General features: G+C 38.5%; 1 protein-coding gene across 1 annotated transcript in view; it reads right to left on the bottom strand.

Annotated features, from left to right (window-relative positions):
- Positions 1-20569, bottom strand: part of USH2A (usherin) — a 422856-nt gene that overhangs the window by 224978 nt on the left and 177309 nt on the right. Inside the window, 5 exon segments of the mRNA XM_050709829.1 lie at positions 10580-10655; positions 10657-10766; positions 13123-13203; positions 13324-13527; positions 16977-17250. Of these exon segments, the coding sequence (XP_050565786.1) occupies positions 10580-10655; positions 10657-10766; positions 13123-13203; positions 13324-13527; positions 16977-17250 (745 nt within the window).

Below are 20569 nucleotides of genomic sequence, written 5' to 3'. Positions count from 1 at the left end.
AAGTGTTGATGTAATTTTGATAAAATGTTCATGTTTATTTAATCAGATGATTTACATTTCATATGAATAAATTTATACAACAGCATTGGACTGTAAACAAGATTTATTTAGGTCTAAACTCAATCAAGTTAGAACATTTATTAATTCATGTTTTAAAATGTATATATTGAAAAATATGCTGCTAGTCTGCTAAAGCCTGCTAAATGAAAGGAGATAAGAGCTTATACTCTGCCGCTCTGATTTAGAGTCACTATGTGCTCAAGCATCATCTAACAATTGACAGGAACCTAACAGGCATCAGCAGATCCATTGACTACCGTATGTTACATTGGCTGCAGCAGTCAGAGGGATCTGAGCAAAGGCTGAGGTGCAGCTGCCGTTATACTCATTTGGCTCCTTCCACTGAGAGAGACGTGTGTCTGTGTGGGTGAGACAGAGAGACCAAATCTCCTTACAGCGCACAGGGACAAAACACACTGCCAACAAGCATCTCATTCCTAGTCGTTACAAGGGTCTGGGTACATGGCACCCCTTTTTGTTAGAAGGATGCATACTGTGTTCCAAATCTGACATACCGTGGCATGGCAACATACCATGCATACCATCATTCTTCTGGTGGTGGGAAGTATGTAGATGTTTTCTATCAGGTATCCCTGCTTCTGATCAAAAGTTACTTCTACAAAACCATGATAAAGAGAAAGAATTTAGCTGAAAATGACAATCCTTTTGTATTTAAACCTGGTTCAAGCAATTGAAGTATAACATCAGCTCTGGAAAACAATACCTTCAATAAAAATTTCCAGCTTTTATTACTCTAAATGTAGTGTCAGATTTTAGTTGTAAGTAAATACAAAACAAAGTTAGTACTTGGTGACTCTTTGTGTCTGCCTAAAATGTTCTATGACATTACAATATTGAACCTGGAATACAGATTTTTGAATCCTCTTATTACTCTGGCCCTATATGCACTTACATTAGACAGTTTGCAATTCTTTTCTGCAAATTTACAAAAATTTCACTAACTGCAGCATGAGAGCGCTTTGAGTGCAAAATATTTGTGCAAACAAAGATTACAAGTAAGCTGAAGTGCATGAAAACAATAGCCAGGTAATTCATTAATGGTTTTGTTTAGTAAACTATATGGTTTTGGTAAATCATTTACAGGCCTGTAGAACCCTGAAGATGAATGCATTTTTCAGGAGTCATCAGGCAGCAAACTTTCATTTTAAGCCCACCTAAATAATATTCTGATGTACTGTTTCCAAAAACATAATTTACATAGATATTTATTTTGAAAAACAAAGCAAAATGTGTGTATGTGTATGCAGAGAAGGGACAACCTCCATGAGACCTGTGCCCCCCCAGTGCAGCACTATCTGGCCTGTGCTGTGTGGCTGCTTTGGCTGTTGGTACGCTGACCCATTGCCCCAGGTCTCGTGGGACCCTGTGCCCGCCACTGTGGGGTCTGGCCCTGGGGCTGCCCCCCACAGCCTCCTGACTTTCAAGCCCTTCAGAAGGCGGTGGTCAGGGTACAGCCCTGCAGGTGACCCCAAAACCCGCTGCCTCTCAGCAGAGCATAGTGGGGTTTGCCGGGCAGACACAGCTGCTTGCCACTGCTTCCTCAAGCCTGGCAGAGCTCTTCCTGCTCAATTCAGCTAGAGGGAGCTCTCCCCTGGCAGCGTTTCTCTGAACAGTATCATTTTCCAGGCTAGCAGTGAGCTTTCCTTCACCTGCTCGTGAGCGCAGGCCTACCAGTCGCTGGCAGGAGGCCTGACTTCCTGTTCTGAGAGGAGACCCAGCTAACCACTCTAATTAACTATATCCAACCATCAAATTAACTTTTCCTGAAATAGTCATCTACCAAACATTAAAGTCTAAAAGGTAAGAAAGTAAACATAAGCACATGGCAGGGAACGGAAAGAAAGGTGACCGTGGGCATTAGGAGGGAAAACCGTAAACAACAATTTTCTCATCATCACATGTGCAGCCACAACTTCAGTGCTTGGTTATTGCGGTAATGACACAGGAAAAAAGAACTACAATAACCATATGAAATTAAAAAAGAAGTCTGTAGTGAGAATATGAAATGTCTGTGATTTTTTTTGCTGGATATCTTACTATTTTGCAGCTTCCACTACAGTTCTTCATTGGAGAGTGTCCAGAGAAGGGCTACGAAGATGGTGAAGGGCCTAGAGGGGACGACATACGAGGAGCGGCTGAGGTCACTTGGCCTGTTCAGACTGGAAGAGAGGAGGCTGAGGGGAGACCTCATTGCAGCCTACAGATTCCTCACGAGTGGGAGTTGGGGGGGGCAGGCGCTGATCTATTCTCTTTAGTGACCAGTGATAGGACCCGCGGGAATGGTGTCAAGCTGCGACAGGGAAGGTTCAGGCTGGATATCAGGAAAAGGTTCTTCACTGAGAGGGTTGTCATGCACTGGAACAGAATCCCCAGGGACGTAGTCACGGCACCAGGCCTGTCAGAGTTTAAGAAGCATTTGGACTGTGCTCTCAGTCATATGGTCTGAATTTTTGGGTAGACCTGTGTGGAGCCAGGAGTTGGACTCATTGATCCATGTGGGTCCCTTCTAACTCGGGATATTCTATGCTTCTATGATTGCCTGTCATTGGGAGCAAGTAAAACTTTAAAACTTACACATCTCCTCAATTCTATGATAATACTGATTTGAATGGTAAAAGGTATTTCTCTTATGCGCTTGACAATGGAAAATATTTTGCTAGAATGAGTAAATGCAAAAGGCCATGTCCTGTCTGAAGGTTGGGTCTAAACAAGGAACCCTTTGTGGAAACAAAATGTACAGCACATGATACAGAGTACATGAGGATGGTAATTCAAGCACTGAGAGTCAAGAAGAACTCAAAGAGAAGTTTAGTGGAGGTATTTCTCATGAGCTATTTCCCGTGTCACACAGTGGGGTGTTTATGTGTATTCTGAGCATTAATTGATAAGGATGAGAAATGATCACCTTGCTGGATTAATTTTCTGAGAGTTAAACTGCTAAGACACACCAGACAAGCCTTAAGGTTGAGCAATAATCCCCTCTTCATTCTCCCCTAGATGTAATAAGACACCTGTGTCTGAACAGAAAGCACTCAACCTTCCCACAGCTTCAACCAGTTAGTAACTATCTCACAAAACTAAATGCTTAAATCAGCTTTTGGAAGCTATCTTCTCTGCCTAAGCACAGGAGGCAACTTGCAGCCAGCCATACCAGAAACCACTGAAATAAGGGATCATATTAAAAGGAAGATGAAATCCGTGCAGAATCAGTTTGGGTTTGCTTTGACGTACTGATTTTCCTAATGGATATACCAACCTGATAGACTTCTTCAATGAGTTGAATAACTTCATGAACAAGGAGAGAGAAGTGGATGTTACCTTGATTTTATGGCTTTTGACACTGTCTCCTGTAACATCCTCATAGACAAGTCAACAAAGTACAGATAAGCCAACAGTGAGGTGGATTGAAAGCTGGTTGAATGGCTGGACCTGTTATGATCAGTGGCATAAAATCCAGTTGGAGGCAAGTCAGTTGTGGTGTTCACCAGGGGTGGATACGGGGACCAAGACTGTTCAATGTCTTCATTAATGACCTTAATGATGGGGAAGAGTGTACCTTCAGCAAGTTTGCAGACATTATAAAAGAGCCACTAAGATGACTAAGGGACTGGAGCACATCTCTTATGAAGAGAGGCTGAGTGAGCTGGGACTGTTCAGTCTAGAAAGGAAAAAAACTCAGGTGTTATTGTGTATAAACACCTGATGAGAGGGAATGAAGGAGGAGCCAGACACTTCTCAGTAGTGTTCAATGACGGGACAAGAGTCAATGGGCACAAACTGAAACAGAAAACTTCATCTGAATGCAAGAAAACACTTTTTTTTTTTTTTTTTTTTTAACTGTGAGGATGGTCAAGCACTGGAACAGGTTGCCCAAAACAGTTGTGGACCCTCCAACTGTGGAGATTTTCAAAACGAAACTGGACACAGTCCTGGTAAACCTGCTGTAGCTGACCCTGCTTCAGCTGGGGGCATGGACTGGATGTGCTCAAGAGGTCCTTCTCAAATCCAATGATGGTGTCATTCCATAATATTCTGGATTCCAAAGAAAATTAGAAGCATAAGCTACCCACAGTCCGCACTGAAATAGTGTGTCTAAAGCTTCTTTCATTTGTTTAGATACTGATTCTAATTTATATTCTGAATTTTGATAGCAGCATAGTAATGGCATTTGAAATGCACTGGAACACAGAGTAAAGCAACTTTTGGGGTAAAAAAAAAAATAATTCTTTGTTGTGACGACCTTGTACTTCTTTTATTACTCTGCTTAGTGTGGCTGGCCATGTCCATAATGTGTCAATGTTATTACATGTTTTTTCTCAAGGCAAGATGGGCTAGCACAGTATTCCTTGAACCCCAAGAATTTTCACCCTAACTTGACAATCTAACTTGAAGCATTCTAGAATATAAGTCCTGAACAATGTGTTGAAATGTACTACCTTACATAGTAAACTTTTGGTTCAACAGTCAGCCCTCATTTCAGGGATTTAAATCTGCTGAATATTCCTTTCTTGCATAAATGTAAATAGTTTGTGATTTTGAAGATGAAAAGATTTTGAAGGATTTTGGTTCCTGAGGAGTTTTAGGCTTCCTGAGAAATAGGCTTTTGGGACAGTGATATTATGCTTATTTAAAGACCTGCTTTAGTTTAAATATTTAGCTCAGCTTTTCTTCTTGGCAGAGGTACAATAGGTTCTTCTGAATTTGACACACACAGGACAGCCTTCTAGAGAATAGGTAAAACTACTAATAATTTTTTGTTACTGTGCTCCAGCTATGTCTCTGAACCCTTCTGCACAGAACAGATCATGGTAATGTTCAAAAGAATTTACAGTCTAAGTATAAAACAAAATAGATCAGATGGGTATAAAAAGGTGCAGGGGAAAAAAATAAGATAGAGAGGGCTTGACTGTGCCCTCACATAAGTTTGCTAGCAGTAGCTTAAATGTTGTCTAGGCTTAACAGTGAATGAAAACCTGAAGGAAGGAGTAGAAAAACACCAGAGTTTCTTCACTAGTGAGACTACCAAGCTCTGTAGTGCTTGTCTCTCTCCTGTTTCTTTAGCCCAGCTGTTGGGACTACTGTAGCATCTTCCTGTGGCATTCAACAAAGGAATTTCTAAAGAAATAGTCCCTGAAACTAGGGAGAAAATTAAATACAATCTTCCAGGAAAACTCAAAAAAATAAGCAAAAGCAGCATCTCCTGCTGGGGTTCTGTTTGTATGTTAAATTTTGATTAACCAGGAAAGATGATTCAGCAGGGAAAATCAAACCTTTTCTTGTGAGTTAAAGTACCTGATTCTGCCTTCTGAAACATTGCAAGGAGTCTGTAATGTAAAATATGCTTATGTGATGAAGAAAGGCTATTCAATTGCATTTAAACTTACTTGAGATATACTGTTAACAAAATATTATTTTCAGAAAATTAAATTCAAAGTCTGTTACCTGAAAATTGAGGTTCTGAACAGAAGGGATTTTTCCAAAGTCATTGTTTCGAAATATGAGATGTAAATAAAAATTTAAAGCTGCAACTGAAAGTTCCCCAAAACATCAGGAGTCTTTCTGATCTATCACTTTGCTTGTGCTTTGTGGAATGTTGTTGCATTCAATGCTCAGGGACCTCTAAAGGAAGCTACACTGAACATTTGACATCATAAGCAACTCCAGCAATACCAAATAGCAAAGTACTCAGTATGGTTTGAAGGCATGAAAATTGAGATAGGACAGGGAGAACTGCTGTGTGCAATATCTGAAAGATTTGTGTTGTCTAAGGAAAAGGTTACTTTCTTTAAATGTGTTATGACCTCTGTGCTATGAAACTGAAGAGGTAGAACCATGTTGCAGACTGTGCAGCGTTTTCTTTGAGTTGCAGTAAGAGGCTGTCTTAACTAAAGGTCTGCTGTCTTTACACCAGACCTGCTGGCAATGGACAAGGTTCACCTGTCTCTAGAGGGGAAAAGGATCTTTGCTGAGGAATTAGCAGGGCTCATTGATAGGGCTTTAAACCACATTTGAAGGGGGAAAGGGATAAAACCAATCTTGACAGAGACAACCCTGGGGATGGTATAACAATGTTTACGGGGTGGTGTGCTAACAAGGTCCGTGGGTCTGCCACCCCCGCTGAGGTGGGTGATGGAGAGCCATGTGCCAGCAAAGGCACAAGGTATGGGTTAGAAATTCTGGGGTGACCTCATTGTGGCTTTTCAGTACTTAAAGGGGACTTAAAAAGAGACGGAGAGCGACTTTTTGCTCAATCAGATAATGACGAGACAAGGGGGGGAATGGTTTTAAACTAAAAGAGGGGAGATTAAGGTTAGAGATTATGAGGGAATTCTTCACTCAGAGGGTACTGAGGCACTGGAACAGGTTCTCCAGAGAGGATGGATTGCTCAGAAAGGTTGTGGATGCCCCATCCCTGGAGGTGTTCAAGACCAGGTTAGATGAAACTCTGGGCAACCTGATCTAGTGGGTGATATCTGCCTATGGCAGGGGGGTTGGAAACAGATGATCTTTAAGGTTCCTTCCAACCCAAGGCATTCTATGAAATCACAAAAGTGCCCAGGAATGGTCATGCAGGAATTAGGACTTCTCCCCACAAAATGGTGGCGGGATCACTAACCCAACTGAAGTACATCTACACCACTGCACACAACGTAGGCAACAAGCAGGAGGAGCTGGAAGCCATTGTGCAGCAGGAAACCTATGACGTATTTGCTATCACCAAAACATGGTGGGACAGTTTGTATTACTGGAGTGCTGCAATAGATGACTACAAACTCTTCAGAAGGGATAGACTAGGAAAGAGAGGCAGTGGAGTAGCCCAGTATGTTAGGGAGGGTTTGGATTAATTAATAATGGTGACGATAGGGTTGAATGTTTATGGGTAAGAATAAGGGGGAAGGCCAATGAGGCAGATGTCCTGGTGGGCCTCTGTTATAGACTGTCTAACCAGGTTGAAAAGGCAGATGAAATATTCTACAAACAACTGGGAGAAGTCTCACAGTTCCTAGCCCTCTGTTCCCATGGGAGACTTCCACTTAATGAGATGTCTGATGGAAATACAACACAGTGGAGAGGAAACAGTCTAGGAGCTTTCTAAAGTGCATAGAAGATAACCTCCTGACAGAGCTGGTGAGGGAGCCAACAGGGAAATGGTGTCCTGCTGGACCTTTAGCTTGCAAATAAAGAAGGACTTGTGCGTATCGTGAAGGTTGGAGGCTGTCTCAGGCACAGTGATCATGAATTAATGGAGTTGTTGATTCTTGGAAAAGTAAGGAGGGGGGTTAGCAGAACTGCCACCCCGGACGTCCAGAGGGCAGACTTCAGCCTGTTAAGGAGACTGGTTGGCAGAGTCCCTTGGGAAGCAGCCCTGAAGGGCAAAGGAGTCCAGGAAGGCTGGACACTCTTCAAGAAAGAAAACCTAAAGGCACAGGAGCAGGCCATCCCCACATGCCGAAAGATGAGCTGGCATGGAAGACGACCACCCAGGCTGAACAGAGAGCTGAGGCTAGAGCTCAGAAAGAAAAAGAGGGTTTTTGACCTTTGGAAGAAGGAGCAGGCCACTCAGGAGGATTACAAAGATGCCGTGAGGCTGTGCAGGAACAAACTTAGAAGGGCCAAAGCTGAACTTGAGCTTAATCTGGCTCAAGTCTTAATATTTCAGTCTTAATATTTAAGACAATAAAAATGTTTTTATAAATACAAAAACAAGCAAAAGAGGACTAAGGAGAATCTCCATCCTTTATTGGATGTGAGGGAAACATAGTAACAAGAGATGAGGAAAAGTCTGAGGTACTTAATGCCTTCTTTGCCTCAGGCTTTAGCAGCAAGACCAGTTGTTCTGCAAGTACCCAGCCCCCTGAGCTGGTACATAGGGACAGGGAGCAGAACGAAGCCCTCATAATCTATGAGGAAATGGTTAGCGACCTGCTACTCCACTTAGATGTATGCAAGTCTATGGGACTCCCCTGGCTATCAGGGGAGGTCCCAGTCAACTGGCGGCTAGCAAACACCCATATGCAAGACCCAGTCAGCATGGGTTTACCAAACGCAGGTCCTGCTTGACTAACCTGATCTCCTACGACAAGGTGACATACTCAGTGAATGAGGAAAAGGCAGTGGATGTGGTCTACCTAGACTTCAGTAATGCTTGTCAAGATAATGCTGATTTTTACTTCTCATTTCTTCTTAAATTTACATCAAATTCACACATTAAACACAGATATTTGCAAATAAATTATATTTTGCATAGCAGGAACACATGCCACATCAAGACATAGTGAAATTTACATTTATGGCTATATATCATCTCTTATCCTGTGTTACCAGCAGCAAAACTGCAACTGACACATTTATGCCACATGAAAAGAAGCATTCTTTACTGTCCCGCCATCACCCTTTGTTACTATATGGTTGCTCTCCAGATTACATCCAGGTATGCCTGGCAGCAAACAAACTGACCTAGCATGCTTAGGCTAACAAGTTATCTGACAATCCAACAGGTATCCTTTTGCTAGCCCTCAGCTTGCATTTAAGTGAACTTGCATGCTCATTATCTACACACTGTGAATCTACTTTTGGGGGCAAAATTTGACTAGTCATCAAAAGTCAGCATTAATTCAGACTGCACTGAAATCAACAGGCTGAAGGTAAAATCACTTCAAGATCAGTGATTTGACAGAAATAGATTTTCATTTGTCTCAGCTCTGACCTCAGCATGAAGACCTGAATTACATATTTCTGACAATGCCAAAATTGGGAAATACGTAACTAAACTATTGGGCAGCAGTTATAGCAAAAGGAAGTACCCCTTCCACATAGACAAAACTGAATTTGAAAACTTACTGCTATAGCAAATTACAGAAGGCAAAAGCATAAATGGATGAAAAAAAGAAAGACAATACTACCACAGACCATTCAGCATGATAGTGCAGATGCAACTTTCAGCTCAGGCCTTCCACGAACTACCAGCTAAAGTTGTATTAACAGGAAGTCTGACTTTGTGTATTATATTGTCTTCCTAAGCATCTACAATCTGACATTGTCAGAGAGGACAATGGGTGAATACAGTTGGTTTTAAGTTCTTAGCATCACTTGATTTTGCAGTACTCAGCAGCTATCTGCTATAATACATTAAAAAAACGGGATCAATTTACTACCTCAATTTAATATGAGGAAAAATCTTATCCTTCTGCCTCCTGAAAGCTGCACACAGATACCTCTTACCTGTCCAGCCCAGTGTAGACTTTCTCATAACCCTAATACTCAATCATGGCATAATACCAACAAGAATTAAACTAAATTTAAGTTTCAAACATCAGTTGTTTATAAGCCATCTAGTTCATATGCTTAGAATATACAACATAGAGTATTCAAACAAGAGGTTAATCAAACAAATCAGAGTATGCCTATGCAGTTTTAGTATTGTAGCACATTACTCACAAATAGTCAAAAGAGCTTTCAAACTGCAGAAGATAAAATATGTGCATGCTTGCTCTTGAAAATTTATATCTACATTATAGCAGAGACACAACACAAAACATACATATTTATGTAAAAACACTAAGCACATATTACCTGGACTTCAGGAAAGCAGCAGTAATATACTGCCAGAGGGTTAAGGCACTTTTTGCAGTTGTTTTATTGCCTGAGGCCAAGCCACATCAAAGCATCAGCTTTGAGTATTATGTCATTAGCATGTTTTTAATTTTTATAAATTATATAATTAATTTTAGAGAATATATATAGTGAAAGTAAGTGTAAATAAGAAAATAAGATTGTTCTGACAGGAAGAAATGTCCCAAAATATTCTCTTTGTAGTGGACAAAGAGTCTGCTGTTTCTAAAAATGTCTGCCTCCTACAGGTGAAAAAACAAGACACCAGAAAGCACACCTCATGTGCAATGGTTCATACAACTTCTGTTCACGACCCACAGCTCAACAGTGACCACATCCAATAAACCCAAGGACATAAATTCCTTCATTCCATAATAACTTACATCCACTTCCCAGTATTAGCAAGCACAGCATCTGATTAACATAAATGCATGCTAGTTCCCACTGAAATCAGTTAGGTTGACATGGTCAAATTTAGGCAAGTATATCAAGTGCTTTGGTCTATCAGGTCAAATAGAATCTTATGGGACTCAGGTTTAAAGTTCACATAGGTGAACTGGATGTAAAAACGGGAGAAAGAAACATCGTGTATAGTAAGTAAAAACAAACAATAAGCATTCCTCTCCAAAATCATCACTGGGTTGGGAAAAAATAGCTTAAATAAGAATATTTTTTAGTGTTTGAGATGTATCTTAATTTCTATTGTTCCTTGAAGTCAGTACATTGCTATATGTGCAGATGCTGACAACACATACCTCCCATCCAAATATTATATATAACCTGTATACAAAAAATAGACAAGTAATACTTCATAGCTCAACAAAAGGCAGTATAAACATGCCGTGTTATTAGATGTGCCTAGAAAGTGGTACTTAACAACATTTACCTGTGAGCATACTAGTGTCAGCAAGCTCAGCACTAGTGATGGGTACATTGGGACCATCCTCTTCATATGCTTTCAAAAATGTACTTCTCAATTACACCTATGACCCCAGCAGGTTTGTCCCAGGTGACCTCAATGCTGTAACCATTTATACTGCGAACTCTTGAGGGAGTTGGCACATTTTGTGGAACTGTGGAAGGATAAAATAGAAAATAGAGAAAATGGCAGTTCTAAGGAGACTATTGCCCCTATTCTTCACTTTTAATGGCTGCAGTAAATCAGACTCAACCATTAGCATAAATACAATTTATTAGAGTTGTAACTTTTCAGCATTGATTTAATATGACTGCACATCTTGAGCTATTCAGTTTAAGCTATATTTCAAAACCATCAAAACTCCATCTACATAGCATTCCTTCTCATCTTGTTGAGGTTTTCCGAAAACATTTAATGTATCAAATATATTTAAGCATCACTCAAAAAGAGGATGTGGACTGTATATAGCTAACAAATTCAGGTTTTATCATGCAACTGAATGAAGCAAGACGTTACTGCAACACAGAAGGGTTTGACTTTTATCTGTTGGGTATCTAAGCCAAAGAATGCCACAAATATGGAACATCTCTAAAACTGTGCATCCTCATTTACAAAAGTGCTTCAAAAATTTAAACTTACTAATTTACTTTCATGTTTGCAAAATTCTAGACAACTGTCTTAGGGCAAAGCAGAGACTAGTTAGGCCTTTTTGCAAAACCCTTTGCTTCTGATCATTCCATAGAATTGGTGGGTGTCAGTGGGGAGAAAAAAAAAATGAAGATGTTCAAAAGAACTGGAAAGCCAAACTCATGTATGCATAATGTTACTAATGAAAAAAAAAATGAAAAAAAAAAAAAACCATCCCATTTCCCATAACCTTTAACTATTTATTAGATATTGCTATACCAAGTAAAGGTCTGGCCAGTAACAACTTCATCACAGATGACTGCACAAGGGATGCAGAGGAAAGACCCAAGGAACACTATGGCAGGATGATGGATGATGAGTTTGCTGTAAATGCATGTGGCCTCCCTAGCCCTGCTGATGTTCATTTTCTTTTTTCACCATCAAATAACCACTTTTTTGTAATTTTATTGTTTAGTTTCATTAAATATAAATACAGACAGTGTTTGCTGTTTTTTCTGGTTTTTTTTTTTGTTTGTTTGTTTGTTTTTGATAAGAAAGGTACTAGAATGCAAAGTATAAAAAATACTTGGAAGTCGTAATGCTTATATAAAGAAGCAATGTGATAGTCTTGGAAAGTTTCAGTTAATACAGTATTATATTGATTTTATTAGTTCTGAAATGTATTACAGAGCAAGGTAAGGTACGGTATAGCAGATGTTCTTCTCATAAGGGACATCTCAAAAACAATTAAATAGTGCAATTATTCTCCAACCCTGGGGAACATGTAGTTGCTCAATGCTGTGGTCAGCTTACAAACATAAATTTATGGGAAAACCTACTGTGGTCACACACTTGATATGAAAATATATATACATCTTCTTTCTTCTGGGTGGTACACAAAATAATGACACTAAGTTGTGTAAGAGTGCATTGCAAGTCAAATATTAACACAGGCTATCTTTTTTTTAAGATCATGCATTGAATATCTTGCATCAAAAGAATTCTCTGCATTAATGGAATGCAGTTAAGGCTTCACTTTATGGAAGAGGAAAAGTTGAGTAAATAAAAAATGCAGAACTGTAGATCTTAAAACTTGCTGGCTCAATAAAGTTTGCTAAAAACACTGAACAGAAAAGGACATGTCCTTTAAATTCTCTTCATGATATGTAAGACAAATGTGATCTTTAAGGCTCAGCAGGAATTATGCTCCTTTGAAACCCTTTCCACAAGGCACATGCTGCTTTTCTGTTAAATATTACTGTATTTTCACACACAACGTACAGGTTACTTGTAAAAAGAATCCTTCCCCCACTCTCATCATTCAACAGCAATGAGCAGCATAGCCATGTGCAGGCAATGTAAATAAAAGCTTGTACTAGACCCTCTTCTCACTAACTACATGGCTTCTCATCCTCCACAGCTTGCTCCTGCTATCCTGCTATCTCCTTTCTCTGCACTTGATTTTGTATCACTTGGTTATACATAGGAAAATAGGAAATTTACTTCCTCTAGCAGACTTCCTTAATGTGAGTTTGGATATGCACGTATCAATGTGCCTAGATGCATGTCTCTTCTTATTCATTTAATGCAATTCAATTATTTCACATTCCTTGCTCTCATACAATTGCATAATACAATATGTATTTGGAAAAGACTTGGAATTATATATGAAGATTTTTTTGCCTGAACACATTATAGCTGAAATGAGACAGTAACTTGCTACCTATCCAAAGCATCAAGCAGTTTTAGTCCCTTTAGAAATACTATGCAACTTAGACTGCTCAAAATTGTTGTGGTGGGATTTCCTCTAACCTAACATTAGATAGATTAGGTAGCATATAAAAAAAAAAAAAGTTATAAGTAAGCCTTAAAACTGTATTTACCTGACTCTCTTGTACGAATGCGGGTCCATACACTAGATACTGATCCTCCTTCATTTGAGGCAACCACCCTATAAAGGTATTCTTCAAAGAAAACAGAGAAATGTAAAAGGGGAGAAAAAGAAAAAAAAAAAAAAAGACTGAACACATTAATACAGAACAAAATAAAAATTATGTATTTTGTTTAAGGAACCAATGTGTTACCTGTAAATGGTTGTAGACCACTCTCATAAACACTGTGCTCTTTTCCTCGGTATACTAGGATGGAGTCATTTCCCCTGCAGTTAACAGCACTGTCAGTTGATAGGCATCCATCCAGATTGACTCTGACAGCACTGCTGGACACAGATGCCAAGTTAACGACAGCACCTCGTGTAAATTTAACATCCTTCATGCAACCACCGAAACCTAGCAAACAGTAAGGGATTAGTATCACATAAAGAGCCTCAGTCATTAATTAAGAGTCATTTTTGTTCCTTTCAAATCTATATCTTCAGCATTAAAGACTGTAATGTGAAAATGTTAACTTCCAACACGAGAATTCTGTCCCTCCTGTCAAGACACTAATGCTAGTAAAAATCACTGGTATTCTAGTGTGGAATTCCTGCCTTACTGAACTTGTACTTTCATTGTTATCAATTCCATCCCATGAAAAAATATTTCTTTTCTGCTTCATCCCTTCTGCCTTTAAAATTATTACCATAAAAGTGAGTCTGAATTTGAAAATCAGCTTTCTGTTGCTTGCTGATGTTTTTGTTGATACATTCTCCTCAAACTGAGGATATGTAGATTTAAAACATACCAAAGAGATGACAGAGGTATATCAGATTATTGTAATACAGGTATATCTGGTATACTGCTTGCAAACATATTCTGAAAACATAACCCCCAAACTGTTTGTTTACTTGAAAAAATTAAGTAACTTTTATATTTATTTGTATATAGGTGTACATTTATGTTTCAGTGTGTGTGGTACATTTTTACCAATATTATAAATATGTTAAATTAGTTATTTGCAAAAACAAAATCACAAAATTTCAGGGTGCAGTTCTTCAAGTTTCCTTATATTTCTATGATATAATTTATAAAGAAATTAATGCATTGATGTAAACTATTTCTCAGATCTGGGTAAAGTTCAGCAGTCAGTGGTTAATGTAAAACCAATGGAAACAGTAACCAAACTGAAGACTTAATTCATTTTTGTATTAACTTTGCAAATTAAAAATCAGTCTCTCACAGATCAGTGCTCTTTTTCAGCTTTCTGCAAGCATTATATTTATATCTTTTGTACTTTTATAGCCTTTATTTCTACAAGATGGAAGATGAAAGCAGTATTCACACTTAGCCACCTGAGTTAAGAATCCAATATTCATGCATAGTTCATGGAAAAGGGAAGTGGCATTGAAGGTGGGTACCTATTCTGAATAAGCCTATAAAACACCTTCCCCCTCCACCATGCTGGGAATTTAGAGATACTGCTCTTTTAAATAGACACATCTTAATTTAAGCTCAACTCCTACTCCACAGAGATTTGGTTGGTTTCTGAGTCTGCGGCAGAGGAAAGAATTAATCCCGGTCTCCACAAGCATCTTAATAATTAGACAAAATGAACCATTGCTTTATTTGTGATTGGGATGCATACTATATAACCTATTTTAATCCTTTTTTTTTTTTTTTTTTTTTTTTTAGGATCATTCTAGATGCATTTATCACTATTTATAGACTTCTCACTGATGTCAGCCAAGTAGTTTTTTGTTTATGCTCAGGAAGCTGCAGAATAAATAATCACAGTACAAATTCTCACAAACTTTCCTGCCAGCTCCCCTCCACAGTGACTTCTCAGGACTACATGTGAAGTGTCATGCAAAGGCCCACAGCCTCTAGCTGAAATTTCTTAAAATAAAGTAAGTGTCATAGAGATGGGGAGGGGGGGGAGGAGGAGGATATTTATCCCTTGCTTGAGGTGAAGAAAACAACATGCATTTATTCAAAATTTACTACCAAGCAGCCATTAATTGAGAAAACTTTTGGTAAATATTTATTAACCTGTGAAAGTCTCCATATTCCATTTATCATACCAATATATCATTATATTCCTAAATAAAAGTACATTTCAAAACTCTATGTTTTAGGGAGTTGTATAAAGCAAAATTGAAATAAAAAGAATTAAGTAAAAAGTATATTAAGTATGTAGTGTTGATAGCATGTTTTCTACTATTTATAACAGTCTAGTAACACAAGCTTATTTGAAATTCACATTAGAGAAAAGCAAAACACAGATGTCAATACTTTCTGGACTGTGTGCCCTAACATCCTGTGGACCTATGTCCTGTTTCAACCTTACCTCCTTTCTTTTTGCTCAATCTTGCCATTACCAATATCATTCTGATTGGTCACACTGATAGAAACTGACAGGCTATATTTGAGAACGTGACAGGGTCAGACATAAGTTAAAAATATGCACTTAAGCCTAAATTTTAATATGTGGATGCCTAATCTTGCTCATCTAAATCTTCATTTAGGAACACAAAAATATTTTTGTCATCAGAAGTTCTAAAACCAAATTTACTGCTGCCATCTTCTTTTGCAGTGTGCTGGGCAGGCGTGATGAAAAAAGTAACGTTAATTGATGTGCCTGAATATTCACTTCAGGCATTTACTTTAGATGTTATTTTGCCCTAGATTCTTTGTTCACAGATCTCTTTGCTGCAGGAACTGAGAGTGCATTCACTGGCAAGGCCATACCATCTGCTATGAGGCAACATTGTCAGGCTATGACTTGGTAGCTCTTTTGGGCCATTAAAATTGTGCATATGGAACCTGCAGGAAGATTATAAAATGTGTGATACCTACAGCTGGAAGAATATTGAAAACAATATTTTTGAGCTGTGAACGTTAGTGCTTTGATTTGATTCAATCCTTTCTGTAGCTGTGAATTCACAAGGCTTCCACGAAGCTCTGCAGAGCTTACTTGAATGCATGCATTTAATGTGTAAAGTTATTTAATAGATTCCCCACTAAACACTCACTGACTGCAACTTGTTTGCCCATTGTATCCGAAAAATACACCAGGACTGATGAATAGCATCATAAGTAACAAAAATCCACACCCAAACAGTAAACGGGTAATTTTTAGGCAGCTTTTTGACTACATTTCATACATTCAATCCTTAGGTGCAGACTATAAATAATGCTTTTCTCTTTTTCCTATAAATGTGACCTATCCCAGAGCAAAAGGGTCAGAGTGGACATCTCCCTTCCTCTTGGTAATGTGAAAAAGATCAGGTAACATAGCCAAAATCCAAATTCAGGATTTTATACTATTTTTTTTTAGACCATAATCAATATTGTCTGCAAAAGGACTAATAAGCCCTTACTGTTTGCTACGTGTGCCAGCATCCAGCCTCACTACAGTGATTTAAGCTGTTTGTACTCCGTTCCATTGGTTTTGTATTCCAGATCTGTGACTAACATGACAAGCTGATCAAGTGAAACAAGTTGATCGGAACTGGCTTTCTCTGAGAGTGATCTGAGCTCTTCTGGTTGGGTATCTCAGATAACCATTTGCTATTCTCCAATTTCTTCTCTCTTATGACTTGGATTGCTCCACCTATCACTAGCTTGGAAAGATTTGATAGCATTACAAAAGGATAGCATTACAAAGGGGTAAATTAAGCTGAATGTCTATGGATAACTGCAGTTAAAACAGCAATGGATGGGAGGATGAATTACTTCTCTGCTAGTGTTGATAAATGTTACATATTCATGAATTTATACTATGAGCAGAGCGTCCACCAACAACCTTGCACATGGTGCTAGTTTTTGAAAAACATAAGTTGCTCTTGGTGTCACCTTACCTTGTTCTGGCCCCAGCTCTTTATAAGAACTCTGAATCTCAGGGGGGATTCCTCCTATGTAGATAGGTGAGTTTACTTTTAGTTGCTGAACATGGGGTTCCAGCATCTGCTCTCTCAGTTCATCCATACTTGCTGAAACTACAGAGCCCTCCTTGTTCACAGTTACTTTCTTCCACTTTCCATCACAATAAGACAGTCCTAACCAGAGATCCACTTGTGTAAAGACAGTGCCCGTTTTTAACAAGACGTTTAATATTCCACTTTTCAGTTCAATCTATAGATTTTAAAACAGAGAAAATATTTTAAAAAAGATGTCACATACAGAACAATAAAAGATGAGTACACTGCAGATATTTTAAAAATAAATCAAGTTTTAAAATGATAATGATATTTTTATCTTCAGGATAGCAGAAATTCAAGTAAAATTATTTGCACAAACCATGCTAAATGCAGTGCACCAGTTAAATTCAAAATGTAGGAACACATATTCTGTGTGGTTTTTTGTTTGTTTGTTGTAGGGTTTTTTTTGACAACTGGTTTAGCACTAATGTAACTAAGTAAAAAGAAAAGACAATGACTCAGGACTGTTTTCCTTTTTTTTTTTTTTTGAGAATGAGAAAACACCATTTTATCTATCAATTCGTTTTTTGGAAGAATGTAAGAAGATAATAAGGAAATGAAATGTCAGACCTGATTAAGCTCTTTTTAATTGGCTGGTGAACTCAATTTCAAATTTCTCCAGCGTACATTGATTCTGTATTTCATCCTCATTCTCCTAAATCTTGTAAGAAAATAATTGTTTTTGTATGTGCTTTTTGAGATTAATGTGCCAGTTTTCTAATAGAAACACATTTTACTTAATTTTTTACTGCAGAAGTTTCCAAATGCTTTACTGCAAAACTTTTTATCCTAACTGAATTGAATGCAAGTGGGGTGAGAGTGTAAATTGGCAGGTATAGAGCACTAAATATTTTGATGATAAACTTGTGGTTGAAAAGTATGGATAAGCTCACAAAAAGGCATTTTTTCTTTCATGACAAATTCTTAAGTAAATAAAAACTAAAAAAATAAAATAAATGCTTATTACCAGTATTGACAAGCTGACATATTTAGGTTTCTGGTAACATTAATATTGCAGTATTCATAATCAGATTGTATTTTCTTAACAGGGACTCCAGTATATGAAAGAACTCAGTACTTGAGATGCCCCTGGCAATATTTATCCTGTTCCAAATTGCACACTGACTGCTTGCTCACAAGACTTTTGTGATGTCAAGGGTTTTGCCTGTCTATTTGCTTCTTTGGGGCTACAGCTTTTTCCATTTCAATGAGTAAACAGCCCTTCATAGCTTACGTCGCTAAAATACAGGTGAAATCATGGCATCAGTATTGATACTATAGCTTGTAAAAGCAGTCCATTGGACAAGTCGTCATTTTTTTTCACTGATGAGAAGTAACATGGATCACGCTGTCCTGGTGGGAAGAAAGTGTTTCAGCTGCATGACTACAGCAGTACACCAACAAGTCTGCCAGACCTAGTGGCTGGAGAGAAGACATGGTGATCAACATGGGGTGATCGACTCAGCACATCCCCTCTTCCAATTTACTCAGTTTGATATTGTCTGAAAGCAGAAAGCAGGCAGAGATTGATGCTTGTGCTTTTTGTAATGACCTGGACTGACATTTAGAGTGCTCAAGAACAGCTAGAAGACCACTGTTCAGTTTGAACTGTTCTGCATGATGAAGATTAAAAAAAAAAAAAAAGTCCTGGATACATCTGGCATTTACAGGTTGTCTCTGGTACCAAGCAAAGGTTTATAAAAACATCTCATGAACTGTTTGTTTTTGATAAAATTCTGAGACCACTTTAAAAATGCTTGATTGTTAATTTATCCTCTGGATATACATTATGATGTTAAACCATAAATACATGAAGATCATCTCATTCTCCCAATGGACATGTTAGTTACCATCTCTCACCAGAGACAAATTAAGATCATTCTAAGAGCATTACACCAAAACCCCAAACCTGAACAGGTTCTCAGTTCAGTGGTTAAAAGCATACTTTTTAGAATTTGGAGTACAGATATTAAGCATCACTGCAAGTTGCAATGATACTGTTCCTCTACACACAATTCTTACTTTGAGCATGCAGTGTTGGAATCAGGAAAGCCAAAGCTCAGACAGGATATGGAAAAGGACACAAAGTGCAAGGAGAGTTTCCACAGGCATGCTGGCATGTTCAACAAGCAGCTGGTTACTTGTGACATCTCTCAGGTATTGATACTGGGACCAATTCTGTTTAAAAAATGTATTAATGATCTGGGAAATGGAATGAATGTACTCTTAGGAAGTTTGCAGGTGATAGGAAAGAGGCTGCAGCTGATATTTTAGGCAATAAAAAGCAGCTTTGAAGAAAATGACTTGGAGGGTGCAGGTTGATTACAAATTGAACACTGGTCAGCAGTGTACCCTCGAAATGATGAAGATCAACCAGGCACTGGGCTGTATTAGAAAGAGGGTAGTCAGTGGGTCCAAGGAAGATATATGACACACTGGAGTAAATTGAGTGGAAGGGCACCAAGTTGCTCAGGGTTGGAGTACATGACATATGAAAAGAGGCTGAGAGAACCAGATTTATTCAGTCTTAAGAGTAGGTGTGATGAGAACTTTCGCCTCTGTTCAACTACCTTGTGGAAGGATATAGAGAAGACAGACCCAGATTCTTCTCAGATATACATAGTGAAAGGATGAGAGGCAACACACAAGTTGTAACAGGAAAAATCACAGTTAGATATTAGAGTTTTGTTGTTTTTGTTTTTCTTGTTTTCATGGGGAGACACATGCCAGAGCAAGAGCAAGCAATTCATACTACTTTATCTGTTCATAGTTTGCTCAAATTATTATGTCTGGATCCAAAGAGAATCAGACTGACCTCTCTAACTTCAGTGAATTATCTCAGGGCTTGGAACTCGTGGAAGAAATGACCTTTACACAGAGCACCTTTCTAGGACATAATTTTGTCTTGGCCAGAAGACAAGAGAGACTCTTTGGCAGTTTGGTAGCAGGCAGCCATGTGTCTAGCTACAGTCATTCCAAAACTATAAAGCTAATAAGACAGCTGTGATCTATGCAAAGGGATGGGTCAGGGAATACCATCATACGTTGTGCTCAGGATAAGTGGTATAGCTTCTAATCTGTTTTGCAGTGCAAGTGTCTCCTGACCAAAGCTCCTAACAAAGACATCGTAGCTCATGCGCAACATGCTACACACCTCATTTTCACTTCCTATTAACCTTTTTTTGTGAGCTCAAGTGTACGGAAAAACCTTCTGTCATCATTATGTATGTGCAGAATACAAAGCTGCAAGGGTTGGAAAAGCATGCATATACTCATCCTCTCTAAAATTCCTCATCACAAGGTTATGGAGATGTTCCCAGTCAGGTGTAAAGGGAGATTAAAAATTTTTTACTTGGTTTAGAAAAAATGCTATGAAAACTAACCACAATTTTTGGTGTTAAAAATAAAATAAAAAAATAAAACTGGCAAAAATCTGGCAGTATGAGTACAAAACAAAAGTGTCTACATTGTGC

The sequence above is a fragment of the Cygnus atratus genome, chromosome 3, assembly GCF_013377495.2.
Source record: "Cygnus atratus isolate AKBS03 ecotype Queensland, Australia chromosome 3, CAtr_DNAZoo_HiC_assembly, whole genome shotgun sequence".
NCBI lineage: Eukaryota > Metazoa > Chordata > Aves > Anseriformes > Anatidae > Cygnus > Cygnus atratus.
The sequence above is the reverse complement of the archived record's forward strand: the minus strand, read 5'-3'. Positions and strand labels throughout refer to the sequence as shown.